Source organism: Vombatus ursinus, unplaced genomic scaffold (assembly GCF_900497805.2).
Source record: "Vombatus ursinus unplaced genomic scaffold, bare-nosed wombat genome assembly UNPS02014807.1, whole genome shotgun sequence".
NCBI lineage: Eukaryota > Metazoa > Chordata > Mammalia > Diprotodontia > Vombatidae > Vombatus > Vombatus ursinus.
The window spans coordinates 25342174-25360740 of record NW_020954585.1 but is presented as its reverse complement, the minus strand read 5'-3'; the positions used below and the strand labels follow the sequence as shown (position 1 = coordinate 25360740).

Below are 18567 nucleotides of genomic sequence, written 5' to 3'. Positions count from 1 at the left end.
TCAGGTCCTCCTGACTCCAGGGCCCGAGCTCTATCCACTACACCACCTAGCTGCCCCTCTACCTGAAACTTAATGCATTACATCAAGTTTGGCTCAAGAAGAGAAAATCTGCAATAAAAGGAACTGCCTCTCCTTCCCCCGGAAATGTTTTTCCAGCACTTTACCTATGTTTCTATTAAAAAAAAAAAAGGTATAAAATATGTGCATGTAATAGTTGTACATATTCTATTTGCTTAAATTTTGCTCTTTGGAAAGTAAAGTAAAAATGTACTATATTCTTCACCTAAAAAAAGCACAAAGATCATTTTCAATGACAAGAGATGGGAAGAAGGTAGGGTTTTTACTTATTTGAAATCTATTTTTTCCAGATATGAAAAGAGAACAACTAATAGTACAGTGGAAAAGCATTCAACTGGGAGCCAGGAGCCTTCATTCTAGTATTCTGCATTCTACCATTAATTAGCTTTACAACCTTAAGAAAGTTGCTTCATCTTTCTGTACCTGTTTCATTGTCTATAAAATGAGTGAATGAAAGCAGATCATTTTGAAAAATGCTTCTAGTTCTAAAATCCTATGATTCTACATTATATACTCCCTGAAGTTACTTTTAATAATGACTTTCACCTATTACAAATCTGTACACTACCAATGAACACTTTAAAGGGTCTGGTTTTGACACCTTTGCATTTTTCTTCCTTCTTTTAAATACAGCAACCTACAACAAATCACATTGAATCCTGAAGAAAAAAGCAATGGAAAAGCAATACAAGCCACTGCATTAGCTACTCATCCTGCAACAACGTGGTAGGCATGGAGTTATTGCTATGAATTTAGTGTTACTTTACTAAGTAATACGGTTAAAAGTTATAAAATGTCATGAAGCTTCAAACAGCTGCCCTGGTTCACACTGGTTAGACAGAAAGTAAAGTTTCAGAACCTCTTCATGAAGGGGGAAAAAAAACTACAAACAACACACATATCATAGAAGTATACTTTATTTAGTCTAAATATTATGACTAATAATTTCTATCTAATCACTCTACTCCTATTTCTCATAACCTAAACTTTACTATAATTCAGAACACACAGAAGGTGGTGATATCTAAAAGACAAAAGAAACTCAGAATAATTTCCACAATACCTGCAACAGCATGAGGGAAAAAAGTATTTCAGTCAAGTCCTTAGTTACACACTATGTCTTATAAGAAACTACTTATTAACATACTATATAGCTTGAAACATATAAAACAACATGCTTTTAAAACACAACTCACATTTTCTTGGTTTTGTTTTTTGTTTTCACTTTCAAGCAGTAGTTACAAAATGAAAGCCATTGGGCTTTTGGCTTTAGAAACTAAGAGTTACTACTTCTTATTCTATATGAATAAAAGATAAATTTTTGTTTATGGAAAATAATCCAAACAATATGCAAATTTTTAAATCTTAAAACAATTTCTGAACTGGATCTCATGACAAACGAAACTATAAAGAGAATGAGAAAGAAATTAAATGATTCCATTCCATTGTGCATAAGAAAATGTTTTCTTTTTGGCATTTGGAACATCTTAAAGTTTAGAAAACTGTAACTAAGGAAAATCTGAATTAGCACATCTAAGGAGAGGTGCTTTTTTTATTTTTCACCACAATGAAATTATTTTTTCATATTAATCAGACATTTTGAAAAGACAAGATGAAAAAAGTTTGGGCAATAACTGCCCATTAAGCACAAATCTTCTCACAAAGACCTCAGTCAGGAACAAAAAATGGCAATGTGCTAATAACATCACCAGTCTCAGTTACAATATCATCATAGACCCATTTTCTATTACAGCGGCACTCTGGTCCACATTTGTTTGAGTTACATTTGGGACATGGATAGAAGCAACCTAGGCAGTTCTTCTCCAGGCAGTCACATAAGTCTACACCATTACAAATCAGTCGGCCATTCTTGTCATATTTCTTCATCACTCTGCAAGGAAAAAATCATGACTATAGTTCACTTTGTTTTCAATATTTAAAGTGAGTTATCTCTAGGTAAACTACATTTTAAAAAATTCTCTTCACACTATGGTAATAGCATTGTGGTTAAACACAACAAAATTTCTGTATACAATTTGACAGTGATACCAAAGAAAATTCAAATCAACTTGAACTATCAACAGGAAAGAAAATAACTACTCAACCAGTCACATACAGTAACACCTCATTTATCCGGCACTGTTGAAGAACTAGGTGTTCCACATTTAAGGGAATTATTCAAAAAAGGTAACTTAAATTTACACCTTCAATTTCCAATTTAAAAAAAGATTTGGATGGAAATCTTTCTAAAATGCATTATACACATACCTATTTTTTAAAATAATAGATATTAAACTTAATTAAGCCCTTTCTTGATGATTCAGGAATATAAATTATCATACAAAGATATAATATGACAGTTTTTTCTATGACCTCTCCTGATGTTGGGCATCACTTCTGCTGTCAACATCATCTGACTCTTGCAGCCCTCAGCTTTTTAAATTGCTTTTAATATGTTGTGGTCTGAGAAATCAGAAAACCAAGGCTGTTAGAATTGTATACAAATACAGCATTTTCCTATAGAGTATGAGAACTTTAGTGCATTGGATTTGTAATAGTTCATGATACTTCTATTAACAGAGAAAGCGTCATAAAAATAATTCCTCATTTGAAAAAAAATTCATCAATATTGTAAAGATGATGTGCCTTGTATCAGCATAACAAAAGTACCTCTATAAAACCTGTATATTTGCTCATTCCATATTGGTCAAAAATAGAAATGGACTTTAGCAAAACTGTTTAGTTCCTCCTTTGTCTGGAGTCCTCTCCTCTAAGTGGCAAGGCCTCTACCTCCCCTCTACTTACAGTGCCTAATGCTTTCCTCCTTTCTTCATCTCTTTCCCCTTAAAATAGGGAAAGACCTGACTGCATTATTTAGCTTACTGACTGACTCTTACTTTGTTATGAATAAGTTTGTCAATGGTAACCAGTATTGTTAACTTAACCATCATATTTCTTTAATTGTGAAACAAAATGTTCTGTCCCCTGGTTAAGGAATTTCAGGTATCAATAAGTATATGAGGTTATTTTATGCAAATGCATAAGAAACAGGGGAAGGAAAGAGATCCCCAAAAATCACACTATTCAACTGGAGAGAGAGGAGGCAGAAGAGAAATCTTCAGAACTCAAACTCCACTTCCTGTAGACTCTTTTTTAAGAGCTGGAAGGGATCTTAAAGCTGTCCAACACCTTGGCAAAGCCAGAAGATTTAAACACATTAAACACATGTTCTACTTGATCTTAGCCAAAAGGACAAGAAGCAATTCTATACTACCCCAGAGGAAGGCTATTCTTGGGAGTGGCTAGGGGCAGAGATGCTTTTCTTTCTTCACCATCACCTTCTTCCAGACTCTAGAGCCTTCCTTGTCCTTTAGAATACACACCAGAAAGCTATTCTTCCTCCAGATGCTAGGCCTTCTCTATATCATCTCTGATAATAAAGTTTCTAACCACAAAGTATGTAATTGTAGCACAGTTCCTTTGAGGTATTACTGCATTACAAAGGCTCAAAGACCATTTTTTTTTTACTTACTTCCTGCTTCTTGGCTGTATTCCAGATGGTTGAGGATTCCGTAAGCCTGACCTCCGGATAAATGGGGTACTACTGTAATTTTAAGAAGCTTTTTTTATACATCACAAACAAAAAAAAACCCAAATTACAAATCTTATGTAAAGGAAACTCATTCTACAATCCCCTACTCTTATATGGTAGATTATTATCTTACTTGTTCACAGAAAAATACTCATTCATCTTTGACTTGTGGGCCTTCTTTTTCTGCTCTCTGGTTTCAGGATTGAAGTCTGCAACCTGAGGTCCTGGGTTTTGAAATGCTAAGGATTTTAATTGTCGCTCTACTTGTTGCTATAAAACAAACAAGACTTGTTAGTAACTACAGCTTTATAGTTTCATATTGTTTTATTTTTGCTCAAATTGTGTTATTCATATTTCTTACCATAATGGCATGAAACATATAGATGTTTTATACACCAAACTCTAAAGTGTTTGAATTTTTCAAGAAGTTAATTCTTGTCATTGCTAGAAATACATAAACTCTAAGACCTTTGAACTCTACATATATATTTTTTATATTTAAAAGGTCTTAATATAGCCAAATACTCCCATGACAGAAGAAAAAATCCTTATGCTGTAGACAAGAATTGCTAACCTCCACAGCACGTCTTATATTTATCCCTTTCTCTCCACTTACACAGCCTAGTTCAAGCCCTCACCACTCTCACCCGGATTGTTGCAATAGCCTTCTAATTGGTCTCCCAACATCCAATCTCTCCCCTACTCCAATTCATCCTCCACACAGATAGCAAATTAATATTCCTAAAGCACAGGCGTGACCATGTCACTTCTCTGCTCAAAAAACTCCAACGGTTCCTATTGCCTCCAAAATCAATACATACTCTTTTGTTCCACATTTAAAGCCCTTAACAATCTTATTTCAGCCTATCTTTCAATGCTGATTATACATTATTCCTCATCATGCACTCTACTTCAAACCAAACTGTCCTACTTATCATAGGATCTTAGATTTAAAGCTAATGTCCAACTTCCCTTATTTTACAGATGACAAAACTAGGGCACAGAGAAGTGAAGTGACCCACGGCTAGTAAGTTCTTGAAACAGGATCTGAAACCAGGTCTTCCTGACATGAAGTCCAGCACTACACCATGCTGCCTACACCTGATCTTTCATCTTCTATCTCCATAGTTTTTTGCACAGGCTATCTGTTCCCTGAGTCTCCTCACTTCTTCCTCTTAGAATCAATCCCTTGGCTTCCTTCAGAGCTCAGTTCAAGTGTCACCTACTCCAGGAGAAGTCTGTCTTGACCCTCTCAACCGCTAGTGGCTCCCCACAAATAACTTGGCATATATTTTGCATTTAATTTTCTACGTTCATGTTGTTTCCCTCTTACTGTAATCTCCTGGAAGACAAGGATTGTTTTGTTTTTGTCTCTGTGGCCCCACTACCTAAAATAGAGCCTGGCCCATAGTAGGCACTTCATGCTTGTTGAAAGGATCAAATATGAATCCTGGGCTCAACATCAATGTCAACATCAGATGCCTGTAATAGGTAGTACAGCAGTATATGTTTCCAAATATAACCAGGTGTTTGGACTGATGTCCCTGTGGAACAGGAAAAGGTCCAAAAACATAACTGTGAATTCTTGGAATTATAGTCATAGACAGATGGTTCTCCTCCCAACATGGGAGGGAGGGAAACCATCATGATTTGGAGCCAGGGGCAGACTTTCCTTCCTTGGCTGCCATCTGCTCTCCTCTCTTACGGCAGGAAAAACTCCAGGTATGGCAGAAAGTCCAGCCCCGCCTTTGAAACTGCAATAGTATCATTTTCTCACAAGGCAGAAGAAGTTTCTCTGGGGCTACAATTCTCAGAATTCACAACTAGGTTTTAGAATTCTCACTGACCTCAAGGTAAAAATAGTCCAAATATATAGCTGAACCATTATCAGATGTCTAAGCACTGACCAAACACTATATAAACTGTAAGCTGGTGGTAAAGTACCTTAGTGGGCAAGGTATTCACAATACAGAACTCAAAATCTATCACCCCACCCCCAATCCTAGAAAGGTTTTATAGCCTGCCTATTTCCAACCAGCACCACCGTTTACCAAAAAATAGATATGGATTTGAACAATATGGACCCATAGAATACAACTGAACTGATGGACAAACTTAAAGTGAAAGATTTACTCTACACAAGACTCAAAAAACAGGAAAATTCTCACTTAAACTGGTCATTTGATCAAACTAAAACGATTGCTCAGGTAAAGATTATTGGATTTTTAGCTTTTAAGTTACATATTAACAAAGAAGAAGAAATCCAAGTATTTGTAAGACTATTTTGAACACTGATGTAGAAAGAATGCTATTTTGAGGAACATTAAGAAAGAATATCAAACTAAGCACAATAAAATTTAGTTTGACCTTTACCTTCAATAGAAGAGAAACTAACAAGGGATATTCATTAAATATAATAAATTGGGAATAAAATCATACACAACATTAAAATATGGCTTAATTGTTATGACAGTAAATCAGTTTAAAACTAATTAAGTTTATTTTTGCTCTGGCTTAAAAAAAAAAACTTGTGACTATTGTAATGTCTAAACCTGGTCTACTTGTAGATATGGCCACTAAAGTCACAAACATTACTTTTTAAAACCACATCAGTGTACTCTACGTAGTACTCTATAATATAGTATAGTACTCTAACTTAAAATATATGAGATCATTAATTTAAAAAACATGAATATATCAATATTTTAGACAGCATGATTTTATTGCACTGGACTAGAAATTAAAAGATAAAGAGTTTTATTTCAGTTCCAATATTATATTGTATAAAAATCAAAGAATCAAAACTAAAAGGAATCTTAGAATACATCATTCATATCTCCCTAAAGGATATTACCTAAAGTGTTTTGTTTCTGATGCCTCAGTGCACTTAAATGTAACACACCTCCTACAGGAGAGGCCAGTTTTTCTTAAAAGGAACTGAAACTATCATAGAGGCTTCATTAGTACAGAGGACTGAAGCTTGAACCACCCATATAGTTTCCTGATTGCCTGAATACAAAATCCAGCACAGGAGAAGTCAGTGACTCCTTTTTTAGACTCAACACAGGCTTCTGACCTGCAAGCCACCATAGCAAATGCCAAGGCAAGGAAGCTGTGCCCAACTGAATCAATGCTGCATCCTTGATGAACATCCTTTCTATACTTCTGCTAAGTAAACTTCCTTTTCATTAAGGAAATTTTTAAGGAAGAAAAAAATGGCCAAAAGTGTCCCTTCACATTGCAAACCCAAAACTGTACCACCAGACAGGCCTGAGTCAGGTCTGGACTAGAATATCTAGTTTCTCTCTAATCCAAAGCAAGATTGAATGGGTGAATGATGTTCTTAGATTATGTACTACTTGGTGTCACTATTCAGGAAATTCCTAAATCACTAACAAGTTACATTCCAAAAGACTGTTTTCAAGTCAATGTTTTAGAAGTCAAACCCCATTTTCCCACAGGAATGATGTTACAAAGTAGGGTTAAGTTCTCAAACCAGGTCACAAAAAGCTCATTAAACCCACAATGTACCTAAGGTTTGAAACCCCATAATGCTCTGAAATACATAACAATGTTTGAGGAAATACACTCAGAATTTCAATTTGGGACATCCTGAGCGTGTCTCTCTTCCCACAAGGTAGCCCTAGTAAAGCTCTTCTTTTACCACCACCACCTCCTGGGAAGTGGGAATAGGGACTTGCCAAGCTCCAAGACACTGGAGGACTTCTATTATCTGAGACAGGGACACCTAGAGTTAGAGAAGAAAGGAACTAGATTAGAGGCAGTAGCAGGATCTGCTGCAGTCATGTGGATAGGAAGAGATTGCAAGGAAGGCAATCTCTAGCAGCCTCAGCTGTCAGAAGAAAAAGTGTGGGTTTGCCATTTCATTAGCACAATGCCTGGCACACAGTAGGTGCTTAAAATCTTAATGATAGACATATTAAATTCAAGAGAAATCTATAGTTAAGGTTATATGAGATAAGGAATTCCTGTATAACACTAATAAAATTCTAATTTCATACCAGTTGCTTCTGTCCAATTTGACTGTCTCTCTCAGGAAAACTTGAATCTGCATGTTCTTGAGTGGAACTGTTTTTTTCATTATCAAGTTCAGATGGTTCACTCATTTCTGATCACTAAAAAAAAAATTTCACAAAAGTAACATTAAAATATCATAAACTTGGTAACATTATATTAGAGAGATAATTTATGTATTACCAACTTGAGCAAGCATACTATTTTTTTCCTTTGTTTTTAACCACTAGTTCTCAAAAAGGGTGCTTGGGACTCACTATCTCTATTTCCACATCATATACTCACTCAAGCTTCTACAATCTGACTTCCACCCACAACACTCTGACCCTCTTCTTTCTCAAAGATTTCTAGTGACTCTCTACCAGAAAGGTAGTGTCTTCAGTCTCCTTTGCTCACTCCACTTCTTCTCATCTGCTAAATATGAGTATCCCCATCAGCCCTCTTACATTTGCCCATAGAACTCACTCTCATGGCTTCAACTTCAAAGTACTGACTTTAAATTGTACATTTGTAGCCCTGATTTCTCATCTGAGCTCCAGTCTAAAACCTCTAATTCCCTGCCAGACATTTCCATTTTCGCATTTAGCTATCCTCCCAAAACAATTTTGCCTCCAAACATTTTTGTCAATAGTACTCTCTTTCTCCCAATTACCTTGGCTCAAAAACTCTGAATGAACTGACACTTCACAGAGTTCCTTTCTTATGCTATCTTTTTAAATGCTTGTCTTCTCTCTCCCTAACTCAAGCATAAACTCTGACTTGCAGCATTGTAAAGGTGCTGACAACGCAGAGAAATTACAAGACTACTCCTGAAGCAGTCCCCTGGTTACATTCCTCAACAATTTGCACTATTGAATTGTAAATACCAAAGAACTGTGGGGAAGGAGGGATCTTCGACCATGCATGAAGCTGTTAACAATCTAACCAAACAAGAGAAGTTGCTAGGACAAATTCTAACCCAAAAGTTAGCTTCTACTACTATCTAGTATTGAATGAATTACATTGCTTGGATGAATTAGGTTATATCAATTAGATCTACATAGTAACACCAAAGAAATGCTCCGAAAGTTAATTTTTAAAACTAGAATTTTAAATTAATGGTCCCTAAGATGGTCAAAATGTTTTTACTAAAAGTCACAGCAGAGGTTTGTTATATCCATCTTCCTCTTATCCTCTACCATCACTAGTTCCCACAGTTGCTAACTGAAAAGCAGTTGACATTTTTGAAAATTGTGGCACATCCCATCAAAGCAGTTTTTGCAAAGGGATGTAGGTGATCACTATATCATTTAAGTTAAAGCTCTAGCAGATGGCTCCCTCAGAGACCAAGTTCACAGAGGTATCCACCCACAAAATTGCTCAACAACCCCCTGAAAATATTTGTTGCCATCATGAAAAATGCTCAGCTCTTCCTGCACAAGCAATTTTAACTGGAATAAAGCATTCCAGAACGTTTTTTAAACAGTACAAAAAGACCTTTATCAAATCAACAACTCCAAGCAATCCAATATAATGCTGATAATCAATAACTTTAGCTAAATTCTCTAAGTGAACCTCCCTACCCAATTTTAAGTGTTCATTCAAATATCTCCTAGAGACTTTTAAGGTTTAAAAAAAAAAACCTTCAATAACAACAAAGTTTTCAGTGACCAGGAAGCCACATGGTAGTGAGAGAAGATAATTCTATTAGATGCTCACACCTAGGACCAAAAGTAAATCATACCACTCTCAACAGTTACTCCACTAAATATGCTTGGGAAATCAATTTACCTCAAATACATAAATAATGACAAAAGTTTTCCTAAGTCCCTGCAGGGATAGTAGAGTTCTTTAACATTCATTTTCTTTTACTCTATATTTATACTTAAGACTCTTAATGAGCCCCCTAATTTTCTCACACTTGCAAATGCAATTCATATATATTTTTAAAAATCAACATTCTGTGATATATTACCACCCCAACACTATCATTTTTAGGAGGAATAAAGATTAAAATGAATCAACTATAAAGAAAAATAGAAATTTAGAAGCCAGCACTAGCCATAATACTAGTTTCTCTATTTTTAGGACTTCCTGCTTTTCCCCTACAGTTTTCTTCTGCAGAGACTAGAGTAGTAAGGAAAGGTATACATACCTTCAAGTCTGATTCAAAAGAATCTGTATGTAGAAGAGAAAAAGGTTGCAATACTCGTACTATGGAAAGAGAAAGAGAGAGAGATTGCATTCTCTTGTTTCCTTTGTTTTGCCAGGAAGCCACAGATTTCTCCTGGGAAAAACTGTAAGGCCTCAAAGGTGCTCCTACAATTTAATGCTTCTATAATAATGGCTTGGGGGGGGGAGAAAAAAATACATAAACTTTTATTTTGCCTTATTTTTCACTGTGAATCAGGTTTTCAAAATCACAGCAAACAAAATGTTAGCTCCACCACCTCTCCTACAAGACCTAGTAACATTTGCATAAACAAAATTTGTCCCATTTTGCCAACTAAAATGATTAATGCACCTCCAAGCAAAAGCCTACCAAATGTTTCCACAGGCAATATTAACCTACCAAAAAGGTATCTTTTAGCCATTTTTTTCCCCCAAAGTTCATGTAAGATCTAGCAGAAAATCAATTTCCTTAGAAAATACACTAACTTCATAGTCCTAAGAAAACTAAAGTAACAATGAAGAAGTCATAACTATCGCTTTCCTATCATAACAGTGCATATGTAATGGTTATAGTCATGGTAAAATTAGAATGAAAAACTTTGATAATTCAATTTAACATATATTTAAGATCCTACTATGTGCAAGGGAGTCTGTTAGGCCCTAGTGAAAAAAAAAGACAAAATAAACATGCACTGCCCTCAAGGAGCTTGCATTCCACTTATTTTTGATAATTTGTCTTTCTTTGATAATTATTTTTCTGTGTATTTCCACGTGTAAGTATATACCTCACCAGCCCCACTCACACTCAACTATATACTCCTTAAGGTAAGGTGTCATGTTTTTGGTTTGAATTCACCTCAGCCCCATACCCATCACCTGGAACAGTACTTGGCATATGGAAAGTGCCTTAATACTTATTAATCAATTGTATAATCATTAGTTTGATTGGGCAAATAAACTTGAGATATCTCGGGGAAATTTTACCATAAATTTTACTCTATATACAAATGTAATATTGGGCAATTTGGATTTTTCTTAGCTTCCTTCGGCTTGCTAGTACGCACTTATATATATTGAGAAGCTATAAAATGCATTTTCTTTACCAAGGCCTCCCCTTTTCAGACAACTGATGAAGGATGGAGGGGGCTGCTCCCTTCCCCTCACACCCCTTTCCCAGGAAGAGGGAATTCATTCCTCCCAGGAAGCCAGGGTCTCCTTTCCCCTGCCCCCCCTTCAGTGCTGGGGCCCCTTCCAGGACCCACGCCCTCCTCCCCTCCCCCACCCCAACCCCCGCTCTTATCAGTTGACGGGAGTTACATGAAGGGAAACCCTCAGGGGACGAAAAAAAAAAAAAAAACACAACTGAACCTCACTGAAAATGTAAAATAAAACAAAGATAAGGCTGGGGAGGAAAAGTCGGGGAGGAAAAGTCAAGAAGGGAAAGGAAAAGTAGGGGACGGGGAGGAGAGGCATTTATACCAGACACTAACCAGACTCCCACAGACCTACGAGCCACACCAACTACAGCCACCAGGCGGGGCGACGGGGCGGGGCTTCGGGGGGCAGCGCGCATGCCCCCTCTGCGCTCTCCCATTGGCTCCATCACTGTGGCTCCACAGCATCCAGCTCCTGACTGGCTGAAAAGCAGGGGGGGGCTTTTAGGAGTTGGTTGGCAGTTACTTTCATCCCCCCCCTTTTTTTTTTAATTTACTCAACTCTCAAAAAAAATCCCTCCCCCAAAAGAAAACTCCAACGTTAAAAAAAAGGTTTGTTTTTTTGTGTTTTGTTTTCTGAAATTCCTGTGAGTAGGTGGCATAGTCAAGAGAGTTAGAGCCATGTAGAGACCTGAGTTCAAATTTGAACTCAGACAGTTCCTTATTATATGACCTTGGGCGAGTCATTTAACGTCTCTCAGCCTCAGTTTACCCATCTGTGCAATGGGGATAATAACAACACCTACCTCATAGGGCTGTTGTGAAGATCGAATGAGGCAACATTTATTTGCAAACTTTAAAGTCTCACGCAATGTTTCAATCACTTGAAACTGCACTAAGATTTTTGGGACAACCTGCATAAATGCTAATTATTATTATTATTATTATTCAGTTATCACCAGAATCAAAATATAGTGGGAATGGGAAAAACACCAAAGAGAAGCCAAAGAAGAAATCAGTTTTGGATCTATCTGTATTGTGGTGCATTGGGAAACTGGATGTAAAGTCTGAGAACTGAGAACCTGAGAGACCCTGTGAGGGGTGGGGAACCTGCGTCCTCGAGGCTACACGTGGCCCTCTAGGTCCTCAAGTTCGGACCTTTGACTGAATCCAAACTTCTCAGAACAAATCCCCTTAATAAAATGATTTGTTCTGTAAAACTTGGACTCAATCAAAAGGCTGCACCAGAGGAGCAGGAAGGACACAGGTTCCCCACCCCTGCTAGGTAAATCACTTAACCTTTCCAGGACCAAATTTCCTTATCAGAAAAATTGTAGTGTTGGACTAGGTAACCTCAAGGTTCTCTTCCAACTCTAAAACTCTGATGCTATTATGATGTTTTCCCAGGAAGACACTTTGACTTGGTTATTAAACATCAAATGTTTTCATATTACGTATCATTTCAAAGAACTTAAGAGAATTAGCCAAATTCTCTTGTTCCAAAATGTTTTTGTATCAGAGACTATTTTTGATTAGAAGGCCTCTGTCAAGGACTTGAAAAAATCTTTATACCAAAATTTTCACTGCACTAGTATTATCTTTTATAATGGAATTTGATAAATACTGAAAGAAAATTAATTTTGATTGTGTTGGAGTAGCAGGAGTCCCAATTTAAAATAATAATAAGCCAGCTTTCTTTTTACTTAACACTCAAATATCATTTGAGGAAAATGCCTAAAGAACTCCACCAACAATAACACATCACAGTTATGTAACTCTTTAAGATTACAAAAGCTCTGTATATATAATTTCATTTGAATCTTGTAACTCTGGCAAATGGTAATATATTACTGATCTTTGATTTATAGAGGTAGAAACTGGGGGGAAGGAAGGAAAGAGAGGAGGGCAAGAGGGAGGGAGGAAGGAAGGGAGGGAAATAAGCATTTAGTAAGTGCCAGGCATTGTGGTAAGCACTTTACAAATATCTTGCCTACCTAACTCAGCTAAGAAATACTTCCTCAGTTGTCCTCAATTCCTCAATTACTGAGGGTAGGCTATCCCCAGATTACCTGTATAGGAAATATATTTGATGTTTGACTGATGACTTTGCATTTTGAAACTGTCTTTTAAAAAAAGATAATTTTCATCTCAGAGGAAGAATTTTCTCTCTTTATCAAAGCTAACTCTTTCTGAACCCTTCCAGGACCTTACTCCTATACTTATTGCCTACTCTTCCAGACTCTTTAGTCTCTTCCCATTAAACATCTGAAGCTTTCTTGCTTTCTTTTCCAGCTAGGTTTATTTCAAAGGCCTCATCTGTAAAACTATGAGGCTGAACTAAATAAACCCTAGAATTCTGAACCCTTTGATGATTCCTCTTAATCTCAAAGTCATTGATTTTTTTTTTCAGTAGCTTGTGGAGTTATGGGGACAGGTAGGCAATCAAGGAAAGTCCCCAAAATGCCCATCCAATAGGTGGAGGCCTACAGGCAGTTCAGGGAAAAGGACACTGCAGACAGGCAGCAAGACATGAGAAGATTCTAAAGATGGTCACTAAGAATTAGCCTCAGGAAATAAACATTTGACATCAGGGAAGTCTGTCAGCAGATGGCACAGGCTTAAACACTGGGATTCCAGGCAGCTATCCAATCCCAAAGGAACTGGGGTACCAGCTAGCTAACCAAAGACTGGGTATTTGTCTCTCCATGGCATTTAAGAATGTTGACAATTCCTTCCTAAAATCTTCTTTTCTCTTTGCTTCAATGACTCTGCACTATGCTGGGCTTTTTTTTTTTTTTTCCCCTCCTATGTTTTTTTTTTCTTTCTTCCTTTCTTTTCTAAAATTGGCAGGATGGCACTGTTCACCATTCTGGACAGTGTCAACAGGCAATCACTGCCTCATAAAAGTTACATGAAAACGAGGTTTATTACAAGAGAAATGAACATGCATGTGGAACCCAAAGAGATTACAATCCATACAGAAGTCTGCATATTTATGACAGCAAGACAAAGGAAGGAGGAGGAAATACAAATCTCTACCTAAAGGGGCGTGGCATGGGAGAGAGAAAGGTGCAGTAGAGGTGAGAAAACCCCTCCCAAAAGAACAGGGCATTGGCAACAAAAGCCTCTTTTCTCTTGGGAACTGCTAGACTAGAAAAATAGGATGGTCTGCTTATCTACAGGGTCCCAGCTGCTCAAGCAGTTTCTCAGCCTAGCTCAGACTCACTGGCACCTGTTGACTTCCAAGGACACACAGGGCATCCAGTTTGGGATGCAAACAACAAATTATGTCAGCTGCAGGGGATGAGGGGACTTTGTCCTTGATGTATTCAAGGCCTCCAACATGCTCTGGGTCTAGTGTTTCTGGAAAAAATGTCAATTCAAAAAAAAAAAAAAAGTTCAGGAGACCCCTTAACAGTCTTTAACAACAGCTAAGGCAACAAATACATGATTTCAGGAAATGATAATCACTTCTAAGATCACCAAGTCCAACAGCTCTAGAGGTTTCATATTCTATACCAGAATGAACAGGTACAGCTGCATCCTAAATGTGTATGTAATTTGAGGCTTTGGCCTAACCCCTTTTTTTTTCCTTGGGCTAGTGGATAGAAATCTTCCTTCAGAATCAAGAAGACCTGAGTTCAAGTCTTGCCTCTCACAAATACTCACTAGGGATGCTAGATAAGTGACTCTCGGTGCCCCAAACAGCTCTCTAAAGGTATCCATTATAGAGAAAGAGTTGGTTTGCATAGGCAGGAGAAGCTTCTCATACTTATGAGAAAATCATATTGATTCTATCTTGTCACTGATTCTATTCTGTATCACTGCTAAACATTTTATATGGCTGCCTAAGTTAAGTTTCTTTGTCCTTAAGTTAAGTCCAGAAGTTTATGAGTTCAGAAGTTCAGTTTTCTTCTCTGAGTTAAATTTGAGTTCACTTTCCCTATAAATTGGGCAGCTATGTGACACAATGGATAGAGTGCCAGGCCTGGAGTCAGGAAGACTCATCTTCCAGAGTTCAAATCTAGACTCAGACACTTACTAGCTGTGTGACCCTGGGCAAATCACTTAACCTTGTTTACCTCAGTGTCCTCATCTGTAAAATGAGGTGCAGAAGAAAATGGCAAACCACTCCAGTATCTTTGCCAAGAAAACCCCAAATGGGGTCCCAAAGAGTTGGACATAACTGAAAATGACTTAACAAAATTTCTTATAAATCACTTTAATTAAAAGAAAACCCAGTACCTCTATACCACTATCTCCTCTTGTACAATTAAAAGAAATATGTTATCTATATGCCATTGGTTATTTTTGCAGGTGCACAAAATCAGTCAGAAATCTGAAAGGAAAGGTTGTTGCTAGTTCGGCATTCCTGATTTCCAACCAATTGTATTGTTTTCCCTATCTTTGATACTGCCTTCTAGTTTTTGGATGCTTCTTTTGTCTATAAAAATGATTGTCAACTCTCATTCTAAGGTCTTAGCTTGCTAAGGAGGCTGAGACCCTGTTTAATGACAAATTCACACTTTGCTTATGAACTGATCATGCTTGGAGCTTTGTGCCTCAGTTTACATTGATTTCAGTCACAACACATAAAAATCACAGGTCTGGTAAAAAAAAATCACTTCTCAAAGAATTTGTCAACTGTAATGTCTTCAATTATTAGCATTAAACTGATCAGCAGCAATATAGTAAGGTGGAAAAGGATCGGGAGCTTTAGAATTAGCAGGCCCAGATTTTTACTTTGGTTTTCCCACTAAGCAGCTATGTGACTGGGGACAAGTCACTTCACTGGACTTCAATTTACTAATGTGCAAAATAGTCCCTTCCAGTTCTAAGTTTTGTTGATTCCCATATCTCTATCTTTAGTTGGGACCTCGTTTGCTTTCCAGTGTCTTCATCTGGGATGTTCACTGTTGCCTCAAAACTCAAAATGTTGAAAACTGAATTCATTTTCCCCAAACTATCCCATTTCTGAGCAAACAACAGAATCACTGGCAAGCTCATAAAGTAGAGTTTGAAGTCATTTCAATCTCTCTTTCATCTCATATTCCCAGTTCTCTTGTTGCTTCCTTTAAAACATCCCTTAGATTCACCCTTCCCTCTAAATTTTTTGAGTCATCATATTCAAAGCTTTTGTCATCACAAGCCTAGATTACAACATGGTCAGGCACTACAATAACTCCTAATATTGTTTTGCTGTCTCTAATCTCTCGTTCCAGTCCACGTTGCAAATCACCACTGATTTGTTGTTCCCTTCGTTTTTGAAGAGGACAAATGACATCATGGGGTAATGTCTTGACTTGCACATGAACTGGATTTTACTGAGGCAGAGTTGCACGAAGTGATCAGCCTCGTTCTTTTTCCTGAGTTATAAAAGTCTGGTAGCAAGACAAAAGTCAAGATGACTGGCCATGACCCAGGATGCGGTGGATGATCTTGGCATCTTTGATGTCCGACCAAGCTCTGAGTGCCCTAAAGTGGCTTAGACTCTATTGGAGGAAATATGTATATGGATAATATAAAATACATACAGTGAAGGCATAAAAAAATGTGGGGTGGGGGATAGGAGAGTATTCGCCATTGGCAGGATCAGACGAACTCCCTGTAGGATGTGGGACTTGAACTTCACTTTGAATCAAGGGGGTGGGAATGGGGTTAAGAGGCGGCTTTGAGGAGGCTGCCCCTGTGCTTACAGTAACTGAGATAGAATATGGAATATATCCTGCATGGAAAATAGCATTTGCCTCATCTGTAAAATAATAATGATACTATACTACTTATCATCTGGAGTTATTGTGAAAAATCAAATCAGAGTGTCCATAAAGTGCTATACATATATATATTATTGAAAGATGGTATGACAGAAAAAACTGGGCAGGGAGTAGGTAGGCAACAAACTAGTTATTCCTCAGGCAGCCTCAGTCTCCTCATCTGTAAAATGAATCTAGTCACTAGGTGATCTCTAATGTCCCCTTCCAGTTTAAATAGTTGCAGATTCTGTGAAACTTTGAGGGAAAAATAAGGTCTTCATACAGAAAACAGCTTCAGAAGTCATTCAATTAATACATTCAATAAAAGTAGTCTATAAGAAATGTCAGGTATTTTTTTTTCTTAAGTTTAATTAGAAATATGAGATGCCAGGAGGGATCTAATGCATAAATGGGGAATTGGAAAGTACTCATTAAACTCATTAATGATAACAGATGTAAATAAATCTCAAGTGATTGCTAGCTCTACTAACTAGCAAAAAAGCCTAAACTGCAGGTGAGCTAAGGTAGAAAACAGGGTATTTCAGGTCTTGGTGCAGGTGTGTGTTGGTAAATGTTTAGCAACTGGGGAGAGAATGTACTAAGGACACACTTACAAATTTAATCTGCATTATTAATACTTGTTCCATCGCTTTCTTAAGTCTTGATGCTCTAAACCAGATGGTCTACTCTAGACAATAAACCATCAAACCCTGATTTGTAGCATTTGCGGATTTCTGAGGTATAAAAGCTCACAATGCAAATTTAACAACCTGCTCCATGGGCGCTGACTTCAAGGTCTTGGGAACTGATAGACACACCTAACTTAACCTAAACTGCAAGCCTTTCCTTCCCACAAGAAATATTGTGTTGTATTTGACCAAAACTTTAAGTTGTTTCACCTAAATTACCACACCCTTTATATCGTATGTTTAAACTTTTCAAAATTATTTCAGAAACAGTCTGAAGAAGACTTTAGACAAAAGCCTTTCAGATGCTGGTGTCCTGGTGTTAGTTCTAAGCTTATTAGACTGGAATCTGATACACACACACCCCACCCCACTCTCAAATAAATAAATATGAGTTAATACGGACTCTCCATCTTCAGGGCTTTATTGTAACATAGAGATAGCGTCCCTGGGGAGTAGGGGAGTAGCTCGGAGCCTCAAGGAGTAAATAGGGGCTTTCATTAACCAATGCCAACCAGTAGAGGTTTTCTGCTTGCTCTAGATGATCAAAAACCCTTAAGGGAATAATAGTGGTAGGGATAGCAACATTTTGTGACAAATAGCCTAACCAGGAAAAGCCAAGAGCTAACACCTGATGCCCACCCAACATCACAGGGACCCAACTCACCGAATCTATCTCACGGAGGGAAGGAAGAGAATATGCATCTTTTATCCATTACTGCATATTTTCCAAGAAATTAGTAGCCAGCTCAGTAAAGTTCCACTGTCACTGTAACCTGGACACCCTCTGAGTCAGTGACCCAGCTCAGATACATCTTGGTCTGATGTAAAGACCAATTTACTTCTCTGACTCATTAACTATTTCAACTAATGCAGCCTCATTAGAATTATCCAAGGGTGTGCCGCTAGCTCCCGCCAACTGTGTCATTGTTAAATTTTTAGTGTGAGCATTTAGAAATCTGCAAATGCAGCAAATTAGAACTTGGTGTATTGTTTTGTGGATTGTCTAGATTTAGGAAATTTACAGAGTAAATGTTAAAAATGCAGATTAAGTTTAAAAGTATGTTGTGCTGATCCAGCCATTCTGAAGAGCAATTTGGAACTATGCCCAAAGGGCT

At 37.4% G+C, this 18567-nt stretch overlaps 1 protein-coding gene across 4 annotated transcripts; it reads right to left on the bottom strand.

Moving 5' to 3' along the window:
• Positions 1-1645: 1645 nt before the first annotated feature.
• ARL14EPL (ADP ribosylation factor like GTPase 14 effector protein like) lies at positions 1646-18223 on the bottom strand. Of its 4 annotated transcripts, none has more exons than XM_027874321.1 (6): positions 11347-11416; positions 9840-9898; positions 7693-7806; positions 3804-3940; positions 3611-3682; positions 1646-1969 (listed from the first exon to the last, which is right to left on the bottom strand). In XM_027874321.1, exons 3-6 carry the CDS (start codon positions 7795-7797, stop codon positions 1747-1749), a joined length of 537 nt encoding a protein of 178 aa, XP_027730122.1. In that variant the 5' UTR covers positions 7798-7806; positions 9840-9898; positions 11347-11416; the 3' UTR covers positions 1646-1746. The 4 variants fall into 4 exon arrangements, with proteins under 4 accessions (XP_027730122.1, XP_027730123.1, XP_027730124.1 ...); XM_027874322.1 differs by having other exon boundaries at positions 11362-11410; XM_027874323.1 differs by lacking the exons at positions 9840-9898; positions 11347-11416 and adding an exon at positions 18117-18223.
• Between the last annotated feature and the right edge of the window lie 344 nt (positions 18224-18567).